Source organism: Anas platyrhynchos, chromosome 14 (genome assembly GCF_047663525.1).
Source record: "Anas platyrhynchos isolate ZD024472 breed Pekin duck chromosome 14, IASCAAS_PekinDuck_T2T, whole genome shotgun sequence".
Classification (NCBI taxonomy): Eukaryota; Metazoa; Chordata; class Aves; order Anseriformes; family Anatidae; genus Anas; species Anas platyrhynchos.
This window is the reverse complement of record NC_092600.1, coordinates 3,662,507-3,684,847: the sequence shown is the minus strand read 5'-3', so window position 1 is coordinate 3,684,847 and position 22,341 is coordinate 3,662,507. Positions and strand designations below refer to the sequence as shown.

Here is a 22,341-nt window from a genome sequence, read left to right as displayed (position 1 = left end):
CCCAAGATGTTCCCCATCACCTCTCAGGGCTTACTTAACACAGGGCTGAGCCACAGAAGAAAAATAGAGATGAGATGGGAGGTTGGGGAAGGGAAATAAAAGAAGAGGCTGGTTATTTTTCACACATTTGAATTATGCTGATGGCTCACATATGGCATTTCAATTTGGGCTTTTAATGGAAGAAAAGGCATGCTTCTCAGCCAGGGTGGCCAAAACAATCTGGATTTTTATTTTATTTTTTTAATTCTGCACTTGATACCTTTATTCTCTTTTTTTTTTTTTTTCTTCAACCCAAAAAATTCTGTAAGCCTGGGATGAGAAAAGAGGGACATTCGCTGTTAGGTCTATAAATACTGATGTGCCCCACAACAACCCCCTCCTCAGGTGGTCAAACTGCTCCATCAAACAACTACACACAAATGAACAAACAAAACCAAGCATTACCAGCACTTCTCATATTTATATTTTTGATTTTATTTTTATTTTTTTTATTAAAAAAAACAACCATTATTACAAATGAACCGTTTACTGGAAGGCTTCTGCCAGGGAGAACTCTCATTTCAATCTTCTTTTGTGAATAAAAGGCAGCACAGTTAAAACCCATAGACAATAAACAACCCAATAAAAAAAAAAAAGGAAAAAGAGAGAGAGTTTCAAACCATAGCTTATAATTATGCAGTTTCCTCAATGTCAATAGAGAGGCTTTTGTTAAAAGCCTTCAATTCAGAATTGTGTGGAAGACTTTTTAGAACACAGGGGAAGAAGGAAAACAGTGTTTGTTTCGTATGTATATATGTATTGCTTGGATACCGTTAGTGGATTCAACACATTTACTTCCTCCAAAGCAACCACCAGACATACGGTTGGTCCTGAGTGACGCATTTGCCCAGAAAGCTGAGCACACACCAGTCATTCTGGCCAAAATTTCCCATTTCTGGCCTTGGTTTGGAGGAGGGCTTTCAGTGAGCTCACACCTGGCTTCCAACTTTAGGAGCCTGGATTCCCAGAGATGGGAGCCTGGAAGAGGGGCTTTAATTCATCCTCTTCTGGTGTCCCCGAGTGAGGTGGCCCCGAGGTGAGCTCTGAGCATCTTCCCGTGCTTCTGAAGCAGCACTGAATTGAGCCTCTGCCCTTGTACATTGTAGGTATCAAGCCCCAAACTGGGTATGTGAAAAACTGCAAATTAACAACTACTTTGTAAAAACAAAACGAACAAAAACAAACAAAAACCTATCCTCGGTGGGGGAACTTTAAGGTCAAAAACAAATAAAAACGGTCTTAAAATATATACATATATATATGGCTTTTAGTTTTTCCTATCCATTTCACTGGAAACAACAATAAATTTAAGGGTGATATTTGGTTTTTTCCCTGTAGCGTTCAGCAGGGTGGGTCAGATGGAGGCACTGGCTGCAGCTCAGAACCCGCCCGAGTTCTCCTTCATCTTTGCTAGTAGCCTGGAGTAGACGGGAGCTGCGAAGGAGAAGAACAAGGTGGGTTGGACAGACACACAGACACCATTCTCTCCCTCCTAAGCTGCATCTTGATTGCAGCAAGACAACAGAATAAACTTTTCTTTAAGGGACAGGACAGGATAGAGATGAGAAACAAGCTCAGGAAGTTGCCTTACCTAGTCGAGGATTCCTTTGAGAAACCTGCATGGAAAGAAAACATAAAGTTTGAATAAATACAATAAATTTCCGACAGCTATAAGATGACTTACACGACAATATTTCATCCTTAGTCTCCAAAAACTGTCCTGGAAGGTGCTGGGCTAGAGTCAGGGAGCAGCACCAAGCTGCCTCCCCTGTAGCATCTGTCCGACCTGCAGTTACACACGATGGCTTTCATAGAAGAAAGCCTTCTGTTTCTGAAATTTGGGGAGTCATATTTGGTACCTGCTTGTTCTTACCCTGACAGTGTCAGAAGTGCTGAGTGGGATGGATGAATGACCCTTTGGTGCCATAGGCATTATTGGGGTTGACACATACAGTAACGTGCCAAGGCTGCATCTATGGTGTGCTGCAAATTGTAGGCTTCATGTTGCAAAAAACATTATTTCTTATATCATTTAATGGTAAAAGAAGAGAGGATTGATCAGTCCATGAAACACACCTGCTTATTCTCTTTGTAGGTCAAAACCTGAATGTGAGGTTATCTTCAAATCACTATTAGCAAAATGTAATTTCTGTAGTTCTACAGTGACAGGTTTTTTTGCTTTGTTTTTGGTTTTTACCTTAGATAATGCAGATGCCTGTTTGAAGATTTCTAACGCGGGATCTGCAGGCTCGTCACCTCTTTCTTGTGGCCTTGAAGCTAAGGGTGGGATACAGACAGCACGGAGATTACTAGGTGCACAGATATACAGATGGCATTCAAAGCACACAGGATGCTTCCTTCCAGCATTTCAGAGCATGTGCTGAAAACCCCATAACAGATTAATCCTCCTCAATAAACTGAAGGAATTGCCACAAGTCACCTCCCCCTCCCCAAGCAAGGATGGAGACGATGCAAGTTGGGACCAAGACGAGGCCACAGCTCCAAACCTGAGCCAGCTGCAGCCCCCAGCCCCTCCTGCCCCCTCTGCTCAGTTCCTTGCTGCTGCCCACGTTAAATGGGAGGGGTTTGTGCACCCTGCTGGTGCAGCTCTGAGCATCCCAACCACGACCTACCCTGAGGCTGCAAGACGGAGTTGACGGCGTGAATCACACCGTTCGTGGCCATGATATCGCTCTCTGCAACAGGCTCCTTGTTGACATGTATTATGTTGTTTTTCTGTTCGGGAGAAGAAAAAAAAAAAGAAAAAAAAAAAAAGGAGAAAATGAGAAACTTTTGTCATCAGGGCTTTCCAATTTCATCTAAAAAAAGAAAACCCGCACACCCTCACTTTGCATTCATTCATTGCAGGCTGGCTGTAGGCATTTTCCTCTCTGTTGCCAATTGAGACGAGCATAACACCAAATGATAGCTGGAGCAGTCACCAGCAGGTTTGGGAGCACAGACTGCCTACATGGGCTGAGCCCTTCCATCAGCATCCCAGTGCTGCTGCCTGCACAGAGAGGGATTGCTACAGAAATTGTGGTAGGAGTGACCAGGGTTGGACGTGGCAGGAGCCTGGCACATGAGCTGGCCAGCTCGATGCAGTTTGGAGCAGCAGCCTTTCCATTTTTGTCCTGCTTTTTCTTCCTTGTGCAACGAATGGGCCATGAGTTATTTATTCTGTGAAATATACATTTTTTTTTCCTCAGTAGGGGATCCTGCATTCTCTTAATGTAGTGCAGAATTTCTGAGATAAAATTGTGCATCTAAATAAATCCTGCTGTGCTAGGGGAGCCCATGCAGAGATCATTTTCATTACGCTAAGAAAGACGTGTTAGCTGAACAAGCTATACATCTAATTTATTTATGTTTTTTTTTTCCCCTATGACTCAGAGTTAAATTTATAACAGCTCCTGGAAATCATTTACAATTGGTCTTCTGGGGAGAAAGCTGAAGAAAACCACATTTCAAGGCTGCCAACTTGCTGAATTGAATACATGGCAAGAGTCTCTCCACTACAGCCCCGAAAGCACTGCTGATGGGGCCATACACACGTCCAGAAGAGGTTCCCATAGCACCCACATGAGCACAGACATTCTCTGCTCCCTGACACAGACATCTAAACACATAACAGAGGCAGTGACTCACGGCGCTGACTTCCAGTTTGTCTCCCTGCATGGACTTCAGCCTCACGAGCGCGCTGACCGCGCCGCTCACCAGGATCTCATCGGCCATGTGGAACCGGAGGATGTTGCCAAGCTCCTTGGCATTACCTGGGGGGGAAAAAAAACATGTATGTTTGTGAAACTGCGTCAGTGCTTGTTTCCCATATTGCATGTGCTGGAATGACATTATGTGGAAATACCGTAATTTCCTAAAAGGGCAAGGAATTGATGTAAAATTAAAAAGACCGATCACAAGCACCTCAGATGGAGCTGGATAGGACATGGGGGCTGTTCCTGCCTGTGCAGGTCAGGATCCAAGTGAGTCCAGGAAGGATGTTCTCCCAGTGTCCCACCTTGGCACACATCAACCCTGCCCTATATGCGAAATCCCTATCTCTTGGTTATTTTGCAGTCTATTCTTTTTCTTACTGTGCATTATATGAGCTTTATTCTGTTGTTGCTTTCACTTCCAAGGAAGTTTGAAGACAAACAAAAAAAAAACAAAAACAACAAAACAAAACACCAAAGAAACAAAAAAACTTATGTGAAATAGAGCACCCTGTGCTTGCAAACATCGCTATTTTCATCAACACCAATGACACTTTGCATGGCATGATTCCTGGCTAGGAAGGGGAAGAGTGCAGGAGAGATGTCACGGATGGTTTACAGGCTGCCGGCTGGATCCCTGCCTCAGAGTCTCTCTCTATTTTTCTAGCTGTGCTTTGAACCAGATCTCAGGAAAACAAGAGGCTTCCCCTTCACCACCTGTTTTCCAGAAGAGGCAGTGATGTGCACAGCATGGCCAGCGGCCCCGCTCCATGTTCTTTAGGGACTGTGACTAAAACCCAGAGCAAAACCCAGAGATGGGTGATAAGGAACAGCTAGAGCAAAAACTGGCCTTCAGAGAAGAAACCAGAGAAGCTACAAGCAAGGTGGACTTCTTGTTTTGCTGCCCCTATCTGAACACACCGTGAGCTTTTTTTCCATTACCATTTTTCTATCGTGGCCACAGCTCACACTGCATATCCTCACCAGCATGATTCACTTCTTCATCAGAAGCATAAGCTAAATATTTGCGTGAAAAAACAAGAACATCTGAAGTGCCCACATCTGGGATGCTTCATTCCTGCAGCCGTTTATAATAGCTACAGAACAGCCCTGAAATATTTACACATTAATCACTAGGCTGGGTGTGCAGGCTGATATTACCAATTCCTCGTTCATGCACTTAAAAGGATAACCAGCCACCATGGGCAGATGCTCCACAAATTATGACGCCAATGTTTGGTTGGGCCTTAATGACGAGAAGACATTACACTCAAATACCTGGCATTGTTTCCAACCACAGCCATTTTCCAACATGAAGAAAACAAAAAAAATCCTGCAGCTTATCCTGAAGAGGGTTATTAAACATTCCCATGCTTTTTTTTCCATGACTGGCCTGCATGTCTGTGCTTTTCAGGATATCGGTCTCTGTTTATCCTAGACCGGAATATTTGTTGTCTTCTGAGGATCAGGTAGGACTTCCTGCTTCGTCCATGTACAAATAGATGGAACAACAGCTCCATCCTTTTACTAATGAAATTCCACACAGTGTGGCTTGAGTCTGAATGTGGGCCATGTTTTCTATTTGCAAAACTTACTTTAGATACCCTGATCCTGTGTGACTGACATTTTCACTTCTCTCATCCCTGACTGGAATTTCATAGCACACACTCCAAACATTTCATAGCACTCACAAGTATACAAGGGAAGTATAAACCCATGCCCACAGTTTTTGCAAGAGTTCAGTGCCACTGCTTTCTGTGCATCCTCAGGTTTCTGCTGGCTAGGGCTTATCCTAATGAGTCGTGTAGGATGTCCATGCTCCCAGGAGACAGACTCAAAGAATATGGCAGACAGACCAAGCCATTGCTCCGGTATCACACCAATAACACACAGCAGCTGTTCACCCGAATGCTCTAAAAATGCTCACCCATTAGCTTGTTCAATTCCCCTTGTGGCATGGCTCGGAAAGCTTCGTTTGTCGGAGCAAACACCGTGTAGGTACCTGGCCTGTTCAGGTTCTCCGTTAGGCCTGCAGACTGGATAGCAGCCACCAAGGTACTGCAAGACAAGCAAAGGTACAACATTGGTGGCTTCAAAACAAACTACAAACTACATCTGTTGGTCTTTGAGCAATAACCTCTTGTGTTCAAGAGAGTTGTGAAATTACAATTGCAAAATCCTGCAAAATCGATTAACCCAAATGTCGATCGGGTAGGAAACGATCCCGTGAGGTCCAACCAGAACATGTGAGAAATGGCAGAGCCAGCTGGGGATGCTGAATCCTTGGGGACAAAGAGGCTAGTGAGGAGACACAGAGCCTTGGCCACAGCAGTACTGACAGCAGAGCTGGCTTCAGAGCTGGCTTCTAAATGTGCTCACAAGGGGACCACACACTCTTGGCTCACACTTCAATGAAAGGCTACTTAAGTCTCACTCCCTATAATTTAAGAATGAGACCGTGGTTTTGGGTAATCTTTCCATGTAAAAAATAAAAAAAACTTATATGTAGTCATGACTACGATCCATAATAAATAGAATAACAAATAGAAAGCAGAACAGCAGCTCCTCTGCTCCTAGCTGGCACCTAGGAAGAGCAGAAAGGTCACCTGAAGCGATGGTCTGCCTTGAGAACATCCATCACGGAGCCAGTTGGTGGGGTCAGCATTTTGTCCACACTGAACAGGGTCCCAAACCTTCCTCTCTTGTCATGGGCAGCAATGCAGGCGTTTTCAATACAGAGGTTCTGCAAACACAATCGCAGAAAAGCAACCTGATTGGTATGTGCTTTGAAAATGGGATATTTATGCATTTCATAATGCTCAGTTACACTTTTTTTATGTTAACTGTACCATGACAAGATGCTCAGCCTGCAGAATACTTATTACTTATGGTAAGGGATAAGAAAAAACAATTTAGCCCCCGGGTCCTGCTCACAACGAACTGGTCATGTAGAGGCAGTGGTTAAACTGATCGATTTTGAGAAATTCAACTGGTTTTAAGAGGCCAAGGCCAGACCCCCACCCAGACAGGCTCCCCACATGCTGGGGATCCCACCCCGAGCACTGCCAGCTGCAGGCACCTACGTTGCGGTACACAAAAACTCTCAGCTCCTTGTCACCCAGCGTCTGCAGTTTCTGCCCGTGGTAAAGGTATTTAGAGGAGAGCTGATCTTTGACAATGTGGTTCAGAAGCAAGTTCTTCATGTTGCTGTCAACAGAGATGGGTTTATCTGCAGAAAAAAAAATAAAAATAAAAAAAAAATTGTGGAAACAAGCAGTGATTCACTTAAAATGACCAGAGACACTAAAAACATCCAAACACAGATTATTTCCCACACCAGATTTTAATTTTGAAGCTACATGCCCCTGTCTGTAGCTGAGGCATTTAAGGGAGAGTTTGCATGTTTGCACACTGAAACTCAGCCAAAGAGACACTGTTTGAAGCAGGTCTGTGGCCCACACTGACAGGAGAGAGGGATTTACTCCCCAATTTACCTTTGAATACATCATTCACTGGGGCAAGGAGGGTCACTCGCTCGCTGCCTGTTAGATGAGAACTGAGCCCAGCTTGTCTGAAAAAGTTCATGGACTCAGACACTTCAGATTCTTGGGCCAACTCAAACAGGGTCTTAGCTGGAAAAAATAAAAAAATACATAAATAAAGTAATGCATAATAACCTTCCATTAAAGGCAATCCATCCATTCCTACAAAATTCCTATGCCCTCTAAATCCATTTTTTTTTTTTTTTTGTCAAAAAGAATAATAGACAAAAGAAAGGCATGACAAACAGATGCAAAAAGCCTCCAATACCTGAGTCAGGGATCAGCAGTTCATTAACAAAATGTACAACGCCGTTAGTAGCCAGGATGTCCTTGTTGGCAATGATGGGCTTCCCGTTGAGGGTCAGCTCTTCCCCGCTGCAGCCCACATCCAAGGTGGTCCCTTCCAGAGTCTCCATCGTGAGGCCAGCGATGATGGCCTCAGCACACATGGCTGACTTCAGGATGTGGTGGTTCAGCAGGTCTGCAAGAGAAGCGAGTGCCTTAGTGAGCTGCAAAAGTCAGACACGGAGTTAATGCAGATTTAGGGGCCCTCTTCAAAGGGCTTTGCACAGGGCTCTGCTCTAAGGGGTGTGCAGTCATTTCAGATTGTGCTGGCTTTAATTCAGCAGCCTGTGAAATCAAGTGTTCCAAAAGAATAATTTTTATGCACTTGTCAACTTTAGTTTTGTGTGGTCGTTTGATTCATTTGTCAGGGGAAGCTATGCTGATAAATTCTCTTCTGTCTCTAGGTGGATAGAAATCAGCATCACATACAGGAATGCTAAATAAAAGGGACTGCTCTGGCTCCCTGCTCCAAATCTGGTACCACCCAGTGCCACGTCTACACGCCTTCATCCCAAGAGCTCTGGGCTGTCTGGTTTTAAAAGATGGAAGCTGCCCAGTGTGTTTACTGCAGCTGTTCTCAGATCGTGTCAAGGAGCAGCTCAGATCAGATTCAAAAAGGAATTCAGAAGAAGAGCAGAGCTCTCTTCTGGCCTTGGCAAACAGGCGCTTACCCCTCAGGGCTTCAGGGTCCCCTAGGATCCTGTTCAGGGTCTCTCGTGGGATCTTCTCAAAGGCTTCGTTGGTTGGAGCCAGGAGCGTGTACTGCCCTTCGCTTTCCAGCAAGCTGTTGAGGTCAGAAGCAGCCACAGCAGCCTGCAGAGAAATGAGGGTAAAACACGTCCAGCCAGAATGCAAAGGTCAGCAGCTTTGTCCAGGCAGTCACTGAGAGACGGATTTATTACAGCTTTTAGAATTTCAGAGCACTTACAAAAATCCTGAATAGCTTCTTTCAGCACTTTGGTCCCTTTATAAAGTTGGCCTGGCCCTGTGGTTCTCTTGTGCTCCAGAAATCTGAGTACAAGAGCCTTTTTTGGCCAGCCTCAGAGCCAGCGTGAATACCCTGATATGCCTGGAAAGGGTCATGGTAGCTCCAGTGAATAATTCAGACCAGACCCTACTGCAGAACCCCTCTGCTTTCTACTTTTTTCCTTAACTTGGCAAGTACCAAAGCAAATAAGTTGATATTCATCAAATCTGAAAAGTTAACATCTCCTAAGGCCAAGTTTCTGATACAATAGCGAGGAGCCAGACTCCGTCTACATCTTTTTACTGACAACAGTAGCAGGGTGACAGTTAGTCTTACAAAACCCTGCTTCCTGCTTGCACTAATACCAAAAATACCTCTTCCTAAAGTAAAATAACTTATATTGGCACAAGGGTTTAATCAGCAGCTTTAGTCACGGCACTCAGGCACTGACAAGCTTCAATGGGAATGGGATGAGGGAATACCTTTAGGGATCCCTGGAGCACACATGGGTTAGACTCACCCGAAGAGTTTCCAGGCTTTCCTCAGTCTCGACGATGTGCTGAATGCTGTTTGTGGTGGTGGAGATGACTTTGTCAATGACATGGACCACCCCGTTGGTGGCGTGGTGGTCGGCTTTCAAAAGCCTGGCGCAGTTCACAGTCACAATCTGCAAAGGGAGAGATGTAGGGGACATTAAGCGCACTGAAACAAGAAGGTGTAGCAGCCACTGCTGCTTTTCTATTTCAAACGCAGTGAGCACTATAATACTGAAGCAGCAGGAGCCAAAATGTGGTTTCCTAAAAAAAAGGAAAAAAAATCACATAAAGAATAAGAATGCCCTAACAAAAACCATTTGAGTGGTATCATGTTAAAAGGGCTTTGAAAGTAATCAGTGGTTTTGTCCACCCTAAGAAAATATGCAACATCAAGCACTTCTCCAATCACAATGTTATACAGCAACACGGGCAACTTCCCTGCAACAGCATCTATGGGACTAGCCACTTATAAATATTCTTTTCAAGCTCCTTCTGAACATCTATCGTGAATCAGGAGTTTTCAGCCTAGGCATTAAATAGTCCTGGAGGTCCATGGACAGTGCAGGAGGTGAAAGGCAGCAGAAAAGGAAGCCCCTGGTGGGTAGGTTTGATGCAAGCATCTTACCCCGTTGGGATAGTGGTGAATCTGGATGGGCAGGTTCTGGTACATGGAGTTAAGCGTTGTCCCATGCTTCAGGTCATCCGTGAGGACCCTTTTGTTCACCATGTGGTAGCGGAGGGCGTTGAGCAGCTCGATGTTAACATTGCTGACCAAGGAGTCCAGCGTTTCCTGAAAATCAGCAAAATTCATTTTTTTGTGCTGAGCCTGTTGGTGGGGAGAGTCCGGAGGTTTGGCTGCATCGAAGGTCCCCGTGTGTTAGGTGAGGTACTCAACCCCATGCCACCAGGGCAGCTCTAATTTCCATAAAGCTGCATCTTTGGCCTTTCAGCAGCAGCGAGCAGCTCTGAAGGCCCTGGCCTTGGCAGACAGATGGGCAAGGGCAGCTTGGTGTGGGGTCACTGCATTCAGAGGATGCTCCATTTGGTGCATCAGAGGACAGCAGTGGCAATTTCAGGAGTGGGAATTTCACAAGACACAGAGGGAGAAAATCAGACCCGATGTTAAGGAGATGGAGATGCAGCAGAGCAGGGGAAGTCACTGGTGCAGGGAGGCTACAGGTTTCCAGAGGCTCCAGTTGGGACTGGTGCTTGTACCAGTTAGTAAGAACAACCGGAGTGGTAAAGTGGGGGCAGCCAGAAAAATAATGAAAGGGATGGGAAGTCCCTTGCTGTGGTCTTAGTGCAATATCTGACATTAAGAAATAGGGAAAACTGAATGAGGCGATTTCTGCATCTACCCACTGGGGAGCATCCAAACCTCTCTCCAGTGCTGGGCTCATTCAGAAATCAGGCTCTGAGGTTGATGGACCAGGACAGTGATCCCCATCTCAGCAACTCACAGCCCTCCCTGCATCAGGACCGTGCCTGTTCTGCCAGCTGGGGCTGGAGTCAGACCCCTGCAGAGCCCGCTCAGAAAGCCAGAGGAAGAGGGGAACGAGGAGGAGTTATATCTTACAGCAGACAAGGAAGCCCAGGCCTCATTACTTGGGGCAAAAATTGTAAAACTCCCAGGTCCTTCGATTTCTGGCCGTAGGTTGGACCGGTCGGAGTAGAGCTGCGTGGTGGCCGAGCCAACGACTCCCAGGGTTTCGTAGATGTTTGAAAGCGGCAAAGCTGCAAGAAGAGAAGGTTATGACCCCGACACACCACTCATCCTGCTCTGCACTGCCGACACAGCCGACCTCAGTCACAGCTGTGTAATCCAAAATCTCCTCTGCGGGCTTTGCCGGAGGCTCCTGTGGTTGAGTTCCAGCACCCAACTCAGGGGAAGGAAGCGCTGGGACAGCAGGAGCAGAGCCACCAGGCCCCCTCCCAGCCCGCCAGCAGCTGAGCTGTATTTGCTATTAAGTGAAATTTTTGCTCAGCTCACCCTTGCCAAAATAGAAATGAGCAGAGACTGGCAGACCTGTCTGCTGCTTTATCGCTACCTTGCATTGCGTTTCCAACACAGCTCTATTACTTGTTGGACTCAGAAATTCCCCACAGCCCTCCCGTGCTTGATTGGCTTTAATTATATCCGAGGTTTTCACGTTGTCTGGGACTTTTTGCATGCTTTGGAGCTGAGCTGGCGCTCAGCTGGTGCTCTGCTGAGTCTGGTTTTGACTCGTTCAAAGCAATCTTGCGCACCAATTGCAAAGATCAAATCCACTTTGAGCAATTTTCTAATATTTCCCTTCAGTGGGCCGAGGAGTAATTTTAAGAAGTGTAAAAAATGTCAAATGTCTTTACCAGCTGGGCAGCCTTTCTCTCCAGGAACTTTTTCATATCCAGGACAGCACTCGTAGCTGATTACTCTGGAACAAGAGATGGACACGACAGATTAACTGATAGCTCCTCGCTGCTTTTTCTCTGTTAGCTACTGTCCTGTCTGCGCTCATCCCTGGTGGTGAGGTTTCCGAAGCAGCGTCTTCCTTAGAAACACACACTTGAACAAAAGGCAAACCACAATTTTTATCGCCTCCAGGGCTGCGTGTTGCCAACCTCCCCACAGAACAAAAACAGACAATTGTTTTTCAAAACCACACTTGCCCAGCAATTTTGTCAGTCCCTGCATAAACAGGGGCTGGAGACCGATGGCACGGTCCCAGCAGATGACCTGAGCAGGGCAGCAAGCGCAGCACAAGCTCGAATCAGAACCTACACAGCACAGAGAGAGGCAAGCCAGAGACCAAAATATCCAGTATATCTGATTTATTTGCTTATTTTCAGGGGAAGTCCAAGTCATCAAGTTCAGCCTCTTCCACAGGAGGATTTGGGGTTCTCCCAGTACACAACCGATCACAGTTTGGGCAGCGAACTGCAGCTCTGGTAAGGCTGCCCTACAAACCCACCGAGCATCCCCCCATTTCACCGCATTCTTTGCCACCAGAAAATATTCACTTATTAAGAGCAAAGTTGTTGTGACAGGCCTGGAGGCAAAGGGACACCTCTGGTCTTGGATGCCCTGGCCCCAGGACTTGGAATAAGCCCTCCAAGGACAACTTTGCTGGGATGCCTGTGCCTAGGTGGGCACCCCAGGGGGTGATGCTGCACCCCCGGCTTTGCTACCAGGGGGCAGGGGTCGGAGCCCCTCCTGGGGACATGGGGAGCCCCAAGGATGACAGATACTAAAGAAGCACGAGCTGCCTGACTGCTGCAGCCATTGTCTGCAGCTCGATGGGAAATGGATTCTCAAAGCTGCCCTTTAAAGGGAACACATTTTCATACAAACGGGGAAAAAAAATAATAAAAATCAACCCAGAAGTTGCCTGTTTATTTTTTTACAGGGGTTTCTTTCACTTATTGCTTGGTGTGAAAGGACGAGGCAATCTGGTAGACAGGCTGGGGCAGCGAGGCGCTAGGTGTTCCTCCCAAAGACAAACCTTTCCTCTGTGCTCCTGCCTGGATTCGAGACAAGCCCGGTGCTGTAGTGTTGAGCCCCGGCATACTCACTCAGAGAGAAAGGAAAAGCCTCAAACTTCAGATATTTGTCATCATTTTAACACTGTTAACAAACAGTGGAAATGCCTGGGGTTTAAGAGGGAATTCTTCAGGGTAATTAAGAGCCAGTAAGTGAAACAAATACCTGCTTTTCTGTGACAGAAGCAAATAAATTCTGTGTCACGGTTTCCTAAGAGAATTACAAAGCAAACCCAGACTGATTGTCTAGACATTATATATTCCATGTGGGAAAGAGCTTGCCTAAAGCAATCCCTTCCTTTGACTACTGGAGATCTTAACACCCTGCTGCTCCACTTTCCCCAGCCCCCGGCTCGTGTTCATTACAAACACACTTTCTCCCCCCACCACTTCCCTCCCCGACCTCCGATTTTTCTTTTTTTCACCCTAGAAACTAAATCCAGTCTAGACAGTTCCCTCGGTTCAGACCTGTAATCAAAGACGACGAGCTGATTAAAAAGAAATCGTTGCAGAGTTCAGCATAAATAATTCCTGAGTGCTGACGTGGGCTTTAAAAGGCGTATTTATAGATCGATTGGGAGATTAATGAGCTGCGAGGAGGGGCAGGACGGGGTGCACATGGACTCGGGGATGCTGCTGCCCCAGCAGCTGGGCGAGGGCAGCGGGATGGGATGCAGGGACCACACTGCCAGGTTTTTTATTATTTTGGGGGATGGGGGGACGTCTCCAGCACCACCCCACCAGGGAAGCCAGTGGCAAGAAGCACCAAGGCCAGTTATGGGGTTGGCACAGGCCCCAGGCTCTGGAGCTGACCTGCCAGCACCGTCTGGCTCCGTGCACCACGTATGCCATTCCCACCCTCACCTCCCTGTTCCTTCTTCCCATCTTGTCCTGTATGATCTCAACTGTGATTTTTTTAAATTTATTTTAACAAATAAATAACTAAATAAGAGCTTTCTGAGTACTAGAAACCTGCAAAGGGCCAGGTGAACACAGAGGTGCTCAGCCAAGTGTTTGCACCTACAAGGAACCAGTCCCAGGGATCATGAAAACATCTTCAGCTTCAGCCACTTGCTCGCCCAGGGCTGTGCCTTGGTGAAAGCACAAGAACACCCGAAGACATCCAGCCTTCAGGGAGCAGCATGGCCATGGCTGAAGGCTGCTCCACCTCATTTCCAGGATTTGGTACCCTACACCTCTATATGAGAGCATGGCCACTCCTTTAACACATGCTCCTCCATGAGCCCCAGCAGAGAGGGGCTTTGCCATAACAAAGGTGGCTAACCTGGCCCTGCTGTCCACGGGCTTTGGCTGCACCAGGAGAGGGACCAGAGGGCAAAAGATTCCCCACAGCACAGCCCCGTATGGAGACATCGCCCCACCTGCGCTCCCCTACACCACCAGGTTGGCAGCACTGGAGGAGCTGCATGGTCAGGATCAGAGCATCAGCTGGGGGGCTGCTCTTAATGGAAGGGGACAAACAGTGTTGGGATAAAGCCCTAAATGCTCCCCAGCCACGCAGCAGATTCAGCACAAAAGCCAAGCCAAGTGTTTAGAGACACTGCCCTGCTAAACGTCCCCGTGTCCTGGTGCAGAAGCAAGCTCCCTGCCTTTTATTAGCCATTGTCTCACCACCGCCGCATTCTTAGGGCCTGAAATTAAAATTTAAGTGCATTTTTGAAGGTAATAAAAACAAGCTAAGGCATGTATTAGTGAATAAAGATCCATTTGTAATAATTTCCTGTAATAAGTCCCATATGTTTCGTTTTTACAAAAAAAGAGTGCCAGGGCTCATATTTTTTCCTGAATAGAGGAAAGTAAATCAGACCAAAAAAAAAAAAAAAAAAGTTAAGAGGAAAAGAAAAAGAAAGTACTAAGGGGCAACTTACAGCTACTAGTTATGGCTAGAAGAAAAAGATAATAAGAGAAAAAGAAGGAAGTTGTTGCCTTGTTCACTACACAAAAAGAGCGCGTGTGGGAGGCATTCAGCTGCAACCCCCACTTCCAGGAGAATGAGTCCAGTTCATAAGGGAGACAGAAAAATATAAAAAGCACAGACGTAACTATGAGAATATACCCTAAATAAACTATTTCTTTGGCCTTGGAATAGCCAACAGTGGAAAATTACCTAATTACCAAAACAATCTTGTTTCAGTGCTCATTAAAATCAAAGCAGTGTCGGACTTCTTGCCAACTGCCTTATCTCACTTCATCAGACAGTAATGCAATGATAAAATGTACATAAATCCTCGATCTAATTTCTCCCTAAGTGCGTGAGCCAATGCTTTAGCAAAGAGAAGAAAAACAGAGGAAAAAGAAAAGCAGATAAAGAGGTGGGAGTCCCCTTCTGATGCATGAGTTGAATTTTCCATCGTGCACATCCAGCTCCAGTGGCGCTCTCCATCCCGATGGACCCAAAGATGCCCATCAAGAAGCCAGCGTGCAGAGCCTCAGCACCAGGTTACAGCCCTAGCTGATTTCTTTCTGGATTTCTTTCTGGACATCGCTCCTCTGACAGTGAGCCTGCAGCAGGCACCGAAGGGTCGTGAATGTGGGGACAAGACCAAGCACATCTGAACCTCTCCTGTCACTTCATGTCTCTGGGCTCAGGATGCGACCATCCTGGGAGCATCCTGTGACTTACTGCTGTTGGCTTCCAGCAGCGTTTCTGCCCTTCTCTCTCAGGGCTGTTTCCCTTCTCCCAGCCAGCTCTGCAGGAGCTCGCTTTGCTTCTCTGCAATACCTGCTCCCTCGCTGACCTCCCTCCCCGCTACCTGTTTGAAACGCAGCTCAGAGCAAGAAAATAAATCAAAACTCAAAACAGTCAAAGCTATCTTCCTAGAGGCAGGTATTTGCATCTGCAACTGTATTGTCACTTCCAACTTGTGGCACCACTGACCCTTTAAGCAAATAAAGAAGATAATGGGCCAAAAGTGAAGTAGTTGAGATGTGTCAAGCACCTCTCAACCCAAGACTGCTCCTCTCAGAGATGGAAAAAGCCTTTAGGAAGAGGAGAGAAAAGACTGTGCTTATCCACAGGTGCACCAGCTCTGGTGGGAGACGGGCACAGGGTCCCCTGCAGGGCTGCAGGAGTGGATCCAGCCACCAAAAGGAGGACCCAAGGACACAGCTTCGGGAGAGGGCTTCTGCCCCCAGGCACGCTGCCAAACGTGCCAAACCCTGACTGTTTCTGGGATTTAAAGACATGTGGTGCTCTCAGAGGTTCTCCCAGCCTCACGCAGGGAGCCAGTTTGGGGGTTCATGCTGAGCACCATGGACTGTACCCATAAATTCTCCTGGGAGCCCAGACACCAAGGATGGAGCAGCAGGCCCCGACACCGCTGTAGGAGTCTGATTGCTGCAGCATAACGCCTAACATCCCCACTGGCTCCTGATTGCTTCCAGACGCCGGGAGCACCACGTCCAGTGGGAGCCATCACCAGCAAACGCCTGTAATCAGAGCTGTCCCGGGGTCCTCCGGAAAATCTGAGTCAAGGCACGTGTCCTTTGTTCTGCACAAGCACTGTGAAAGGGCAAAGTAAGGCACAGGCTCCAAAGTGACTAGGAAAAGAGGAAAAGACAGTAAAACCCATTGTTGAGATGATGCGAAGTGAAGAACGGTGAGCTAATCCCACGTGCAAGGGGAACATTATCTCATAGGTTAACACGCAGGTTAATGGGGTGTGTGCTTCATTCTCAGCAGCGTGTCACTGGAGAAGACATTTGGGGAAAAGCAGAGCAAGAGAGGTTGGAGGAGACCACCCCAAATCCCCAGTGAAATTCGGAGGGATGCCAGCCCTTCCGGCTCCTTCTGCAGATAAGCGGCTGAATTGTCTGCCAAATACAGCTGCACACTTGGGTTGCTTGAGGTTTAGTTTCTGATTTGCTTCAGGGCTGAAGCAATCCTGGGGTGGAGCAGCAAAGCCACCCCGTGTCCACAGCAGTCTCATTTAGTTGGGAGGCCTACCTCCAAACAGGCTCTGCTATCTGAAGGGGCAACAATGATACCATGGCATAATCTGGTCCCTTTTATGTTAAATAAGCCACTATTCAACCAAGATGAGAGTCTGAACTCTACTCATCCATGTCAAGTCTTACTGGATTTAATGGTTTTATAGAATTAGGGTTTGGAGGAGGGTGCTGATTTCTTTTTATGATATTGCTTCTCTTTCTTTTTTGCAAAGAAAATTAGACTTAAGGGAAACCTGCCCAACACATGGTACATCCTGCAGTGCATCCTCCTGAATTACAGAACTGTCTTATTTGAGATGGATTGACGGGTAGAACAATGAAAGGCCACGCACGGGGACAATTTGACCTCCCTCCTCACAACACCAACACAAAACCAACACTACTAAATCTGATAGCCAGCGAGTGCAGCTAAACCAACAAAGGCAACCAAAATAAAAGCAGCCCAGCTCACCACAGCTCAAGATCTGCTGTTTACTTCACAAACATGGCTTATTTAATCCACAGTAAAGAACAGCATGTTCCTATAGATCCAGTTACGATTTACATTGGACCACACCAGACGCACACCGGATGATTTCTGCTGTTTGCCCCAGATCAGTGGTTTCTTGCAGTCTGTGATTTCAGCCTAGAAGAAATCTCCTGGACTTTCCTTTCAGTTTTTGCTTTCTGAGGAGGGACAGTGCGTGGCTGAGGGGTCACCAACTCCTGCAACCCATGTGGAAACCCCAAACCCGGCTCAGAGACATGGGGCCAGGGACAGCAGCAGTGGCTAACGCCATGTGCATGCTCAGGCCGGGGCCAGCAAACATCCCCAAGAGCCTTCGTTGGCCTACACCAAGGAGAAAGCTTCCCCGTGCTGCTCTACAGCCTGGCAGGGAGTCAGGCACGCGATTATCTGCTGACTGCATCGCTCAGAGGAATGTCCCGAGGCTGCCCGCACGGCTACGCTACGCGACAGCTACTTGAATATTTTTGTTTGCGATCTTAGATGTGGAATTGGCCTGCGAGTGTAATTAACTTTCCTGGTGGAGTCATCAGAGTGCTGGCTAAAACTGACACTTCTTTCCCCTTATTTCTGTTTCCTCTTCCAAAGAAAACACGTGTAGATGAATTTTGTGTTTTCTCCAATAACCATCAGCTCCGGGCTGCCTTTTTTTCTTTTGTTTCTTTTATTTTTTTTCCAGCTAGGCAATATTGGGCCTAGCAGTGAGAGAGGCACAGCTAAGTACCAGAAACCATCTGGACCACACTTCATCACAGCATCAAGAGCTATACAACATATATCGATATGCAATTAGAATAAATCACCAGGGTTTGAATTTACAGGGTATTTTCCATTCTTAACAGTGAAGTGTTTCAGAATCGTGCTTGTCAATTGGGAAAAAAAAAAGCCACAATTTTTTCTTTGCTAGTGAAAGGCTAAAACAGCCCTTAGCACACACCCAATATAAGTTCACCCAGTGTCTGTTGCACCGTTTGCTTCCCCCACCCAGCAGCTGCTTCCGCTTGGGTTTTGGGGTGACCCCGGAGGGCTCCCGAGTACTTACGTTGACTTCCCGCAGATCTTCCTCTGGTACCACTGCTTGCAGTTCGTGAAGTATTTCCTGTTCGTGCCAATCAGCTTCTGCACTGCGCAGACGTTGGGGCTGCAGGGAGGGACAGAGCAGAGGTCTGAGAGCCCAGAAAACCCCACCATGGGTGTGAGACGAAGGGAACTCGGAGAGCTGACTTTCCAGGTCTCAAAGTGAAGGAAAGTGGTGAAAGAGTCCTCTCTACCTCACTCCACTCTGCAAGGTTACATCTTCCTTCACTGAATGCAAGGCTTGGCTTCTCTCCACGCTACACCCCTCCCAAAATATAAAGGAATTGAGTTAAAGATAACTTCAGTTCAGTTGTGATTTCTATGGTGAACACCAACTTCTAATTTAGAGACCTAAGTGTAACCCAATAAACTTCTGCAATATTTTAAATATTTCCCCCTAAACTCATTATTTTATTGTTTAGGAACTTAAAAAAAGGACATATTAATCAGCACCAAAACCAAGACGGGCACTTTTGCTGTCCAACAGACTCAGCCTATGCTGGACACAGACGTGAGCTACTGGAGGGGAAGACGAGCAAGTGGTACTGTTCCACTGGAAGCTGGCAGCAGCCTTCCAGCTGTCGAAGAAGTGGTGTCATGGGGAACAAAGCTGTGGTCACACCATTCCCAGCTCACCATCTCCAGTTGCCACTTGCCATGGCTCATGTGCCAGCAGTTCTGGCCACGGGTGTGGGCAAGGCAGGGGCCTTGAGATGTGATTTTATAGACCTGAGTTTCAGCCAGAAGTGCAGCAAATGCCCCAAAATATTGCAGATTCTCAGCCCAACTGCCCCTGGATTCCCAGTACCAAAATCATGTCCAGCTTGTGGCAGTAGCACAGAAAGTATGAGCAGTGTTGGCTCACAGAATAAAAAGGGGAAAATAAATTATTGAGTAAAATACATAAATTATCACTTTGGAAGCACTCTGCTCTGCACCTTCCAAGGCACACATCCTGGATGGGGCACGGAGCTGCTGCTGTGGAGGTCTCACTGGTCTCCTTTGGGAAGCAGACAGACATTTGTCCCTGTTTGGCTGGGACACTGCCACTCACCTGCCCCAGCCACCAAAAGCAGGCTCTGCAGAGGCTCTGCAGCCCACTGCCAAGCCCTCCTGCAGGCGTATTTGCTTCACACCAGCACCCCACACAAGTCACCCTGCCCATCCTTAGTGTAAATTACCTTGAGGGTCTCTACGTTGGTTAAATCCAGCATCAGCCTGAGCAGGAGCTTGGCTTGCCTTCAACAAGCTTTTGCTGATGTGGCCACAGCAGGGCCCTGCAGAGGCAGGATTTGACCCTGCCAGACCCTGGCACCACCAGAAGGGACCAAGTGTGGACCCATGGGACCTCGGGGAATTAGGCTCACTGCATCCCTTGTTGCTGCCCTACTCAGTAAGGGTAGGTTGCTGCTGCTGCATGAAAGCATTTAACTCCCTTTCTATACATAAGGTGAGGGACAAGGAGAAAGAATCTACTGAAAAAAAAGGTAGAAATCACAAAGCCAAACTTTCAGCTGGTGCAAGCTGGCACCAGCTCAGTAACTTCCACTCCAAACCCCGGCTGAGAGACACGTCTGTGCTCAGTGACTCAGCCCACCTCGGCTCCTCCGGCCCCGGCGCGCCGAAATGTGGTTCCAATTACACTGAAATTCCAAATCTTGCCTCGATTTCAGCGTCTGGCTGACGGCAGTGGACAATCCCTCTAATATTCGTCTTGACAAGCCTGGCTACTGAAGGACTTGTTTGATCACTTCCCCCCTATCCCTGGGAGCAGCCTGCCAAGAAACCTCCTGGGCAGCCCCAAACCTCCTGCTTTGCCCCCTCCTCCCTGCCCGGGACCCGGCGCCTCCGGGCTGCTCGCTGACTTTTTGGGAAAAACTTCCCAGTTTTAACCCTGTGCAGAGCAATCCCCCCGAGGGCCGCGTTATCAATGATTCCCACAGGCAGGCTGTAGTAGCGGCTCCCCGCCGTGCCTGTTCTGGTGCGTTGCCCAGTCTGGCTTAAAATGAATTTGTCAACACTCTCCCCGCTCCTCGTTGGAGTTCATCACCTCTGCCATGCCGTTCCCAGCTGACTCGCGGATAAAACCGCCCATTGTTTGCCTGCATCTGAAGCCTTCCCCTTGGCAGGCAGCAGCTGGGAGCTGCCGGGGCAGGGGCAGCCCTTGGGAAGGGGCACTAAAGTGCAGGACCCCCCCTATGACCTCCCCAGTCCCGCAGCATCTCCCTGCCGTGACTGCACCCACGCACCCAGATTTCCATCTTCAGATGTTCATCATGCTCCTCCCCACATGCTTCTCATCTCGCCCCCCAGCACCTGAGCTGATTCACTTAAAAATAATTAAGCTGTACGAGTTTTGCTGCAGAGCCAAGCCCTGCCACCCAACTCGTTCCCAGCTCAATGGGAGCATTGATGGTGCCGGGGGATGCTCAGAGCAGAAAGGGTGGCATTCCTGCTCGCACATCCCTCCAGAGCTCCTTCCTGCAAGCGAAACAACACGCCTCACATCCCAGAGCTTTTGGGCTGCTTTTCTGTTGCCGTGTCCCTTTGACACATCATTAATCAGCGTTCAGAATTTAGTTTAAAAACTCGCTCGGGATAAATTGCTCTCTCCATCAGAAAGCAACCGGCGAGCCAAGTGCTGCTGTCAGCTCTGCCGGGTTTATCTCAGCAGAACTTCTCCTCATCTGTAACGCTGCCACAGCAATGCCTGCAACCCTTTCGGTACTGAGATTTTACCAACAGGCGTCTGCTCCGAATTTGCCTGTAAGGTCCTCCGTCCGGTGAGATACCCAAACAGTGCTCCCCTTCTTGGAAAAGGCTGACCTGGAGCTTTGCCAGGTGACATATCAAATTGCAATATTTCAGCCTGGTTTTTTACAATGCGATTCGTGACCCTGCCCTCAGCAGCCCATTTAAATGGAAGCTGCAGCTCAATCAATGTCACCACCGGGAGAGACAAGAGCCAGCTGAAGCGTCTGTCATCGTTTCACTCTGCCTATTCCCGATATGTTACAAAAGCAGTGGGGGCAGCCATCAACAGCTGGGCAGCTCTCCTCCTATCAATAAAAAGAGTCAAACCACACAGCCCATAACACATATAGAGACGTCTACCTGCATTTTTGGGGTGTTCCTTATCTCTGAAGGCTCTGATTAAATACGGGATTACTTTGCTCAGGAAAACTTTCAGGACTTAATGAGCAAGTTGGTGCTTACTCCACAGACACCCCGCAGCCACTGAACCAAGTTTCTTTCTTTTTCTTCAAACTCTTGAAAAGGGGAACTCCTTCCACGAAAAGCTTAAGTGGAAATCTGAGGATTTTTTTTTAACCCCTTCACGGGGCTAAACTGATGAAGAGCCGTCTAAAACGACCACCGGAGCATGAAGCATCCTGAAGGAAAGGAAGAAAGGGGAAAGAAGGAAAAGCCCCCGGGGGTGGGAAGCCCCCGGGCAGCGAAGGAACCCGAGCCGCGACCCCCGAAAAAAGAAAAAAAAAAAGTTTTGGGGGTGTTTTATTATTTTTTTTCCCCTTCCCCTCTCCCCTTCTCGCCCCGGGGGCGCGCAGCGGCCGCTTACCCGTGCTGGCGGCCGCGGAGGCGGCTGTGCTGCAGGACCTGCTGGTACGGGGACTTGGCGGCCAGCCCCAAACCCAGCCCCAACCCCAAACCCAACGCCAGCAGCAGTGGCAGGCGTGCCATGGCCGGGATGGGACGGGACGGACCGGGTGGGACGGGTCCGGGATGGCTCGGGACGGGCCGGCGGCGCCCGCGCCTCCCGTTAAATGCGGCGGCGGCGCGGGGCGGGGAGCGGAGCGGCCCCGCGGGGGGAGAGGAGCCGCAGGGCGGCCCGGCCTTGCGGGAGGGGAGGGGAGAAGAGGAAGGGAGGAGGGGAGAGGGAGAGGGAGACGCCCCCGGGGAGGGCATCCGTCCACCGACCCATCCACCGACCGACTCACCCATCCGTCCATCCATCCACCCATCTATCTGTCCATCCATCCACCCATCAACCCATCCCTTCATCCCTCCATCCATCCCCTGTCCATCCTCCAATCCACCCACCCACCCACCCACCCACCCACCCATCCATCCATCCCACCACCCATCCATCCATCCCCCAATCCATCCA

General features: G+C 48.2%; 1 protein-coding gene across 1 annotated transcript; it reads right to left on the bottom strand.

Moving 5' to 3' along the window:
* Positions 1–450: 450 nt before the first annotated feature.
* TGFBI (transforming growth factor beta induced) lies at positions 451–22,027 on the bottom strand. The gene is made up of 17 exons (XM_038186240.2): positions 21,793–22,027; positions 18,181–18,279; positions 11,492–11,556; positions 10,719–10,876; positions 9,768–9,932; positions 9,127–9,273; positions 8,311–8,452; positions 7,563–7,775; positions 7,247–7,384; positions 6,836–6,981; positions 6,359–6,495; positions 5,680–5,810; positions 3,688–3,812; positions 2,673–2,775; positions 2,237–2,316; positions 1,631–1,655; positions 451–1,473 (listed from the first exon to the last, which is right to left on the bottom strand). Exons 1-17 carry the CDS (start codon positions 21,912–21,914, stop codon positions 1,418–1,420), a joined length of 2,052 nt encoding a protein of 683 aa, XP_038042168.1. The 5' UTR covers positions 21,915–22,027; the 3' UTR covers positions 451–1,417.
* Between the last annotated feature and the right edge of the window lie 314 nt (positions 22,028–22,341).

Excerpts from the sequence above, each read along its gene's own strand:
- TGFBI (XM_038186240.2), bottom strand. The coding sequence starts at position 21,914 with ATGGCACGCCTGCCACTGCTGCTGGCGTTGGGTTTGGGGTTGGGGCTG. Across the intron at positions 18,280-21,792 it reads CTCCGCGGCCGCCAGCACGG|CCCCAACGTCTGCGCAGTGC; the intron begins GTAAGCGGCCGC and ends CCCTCCCTGCAG. Across the intron at positions 6,496-6,835 it reads GAGTTTTTGTGTACCGCAAC|AACCTCTGTATTGAAAACGC; the intron begins GTAGGTGCCTGC and ends TTGTGTTTGCAG.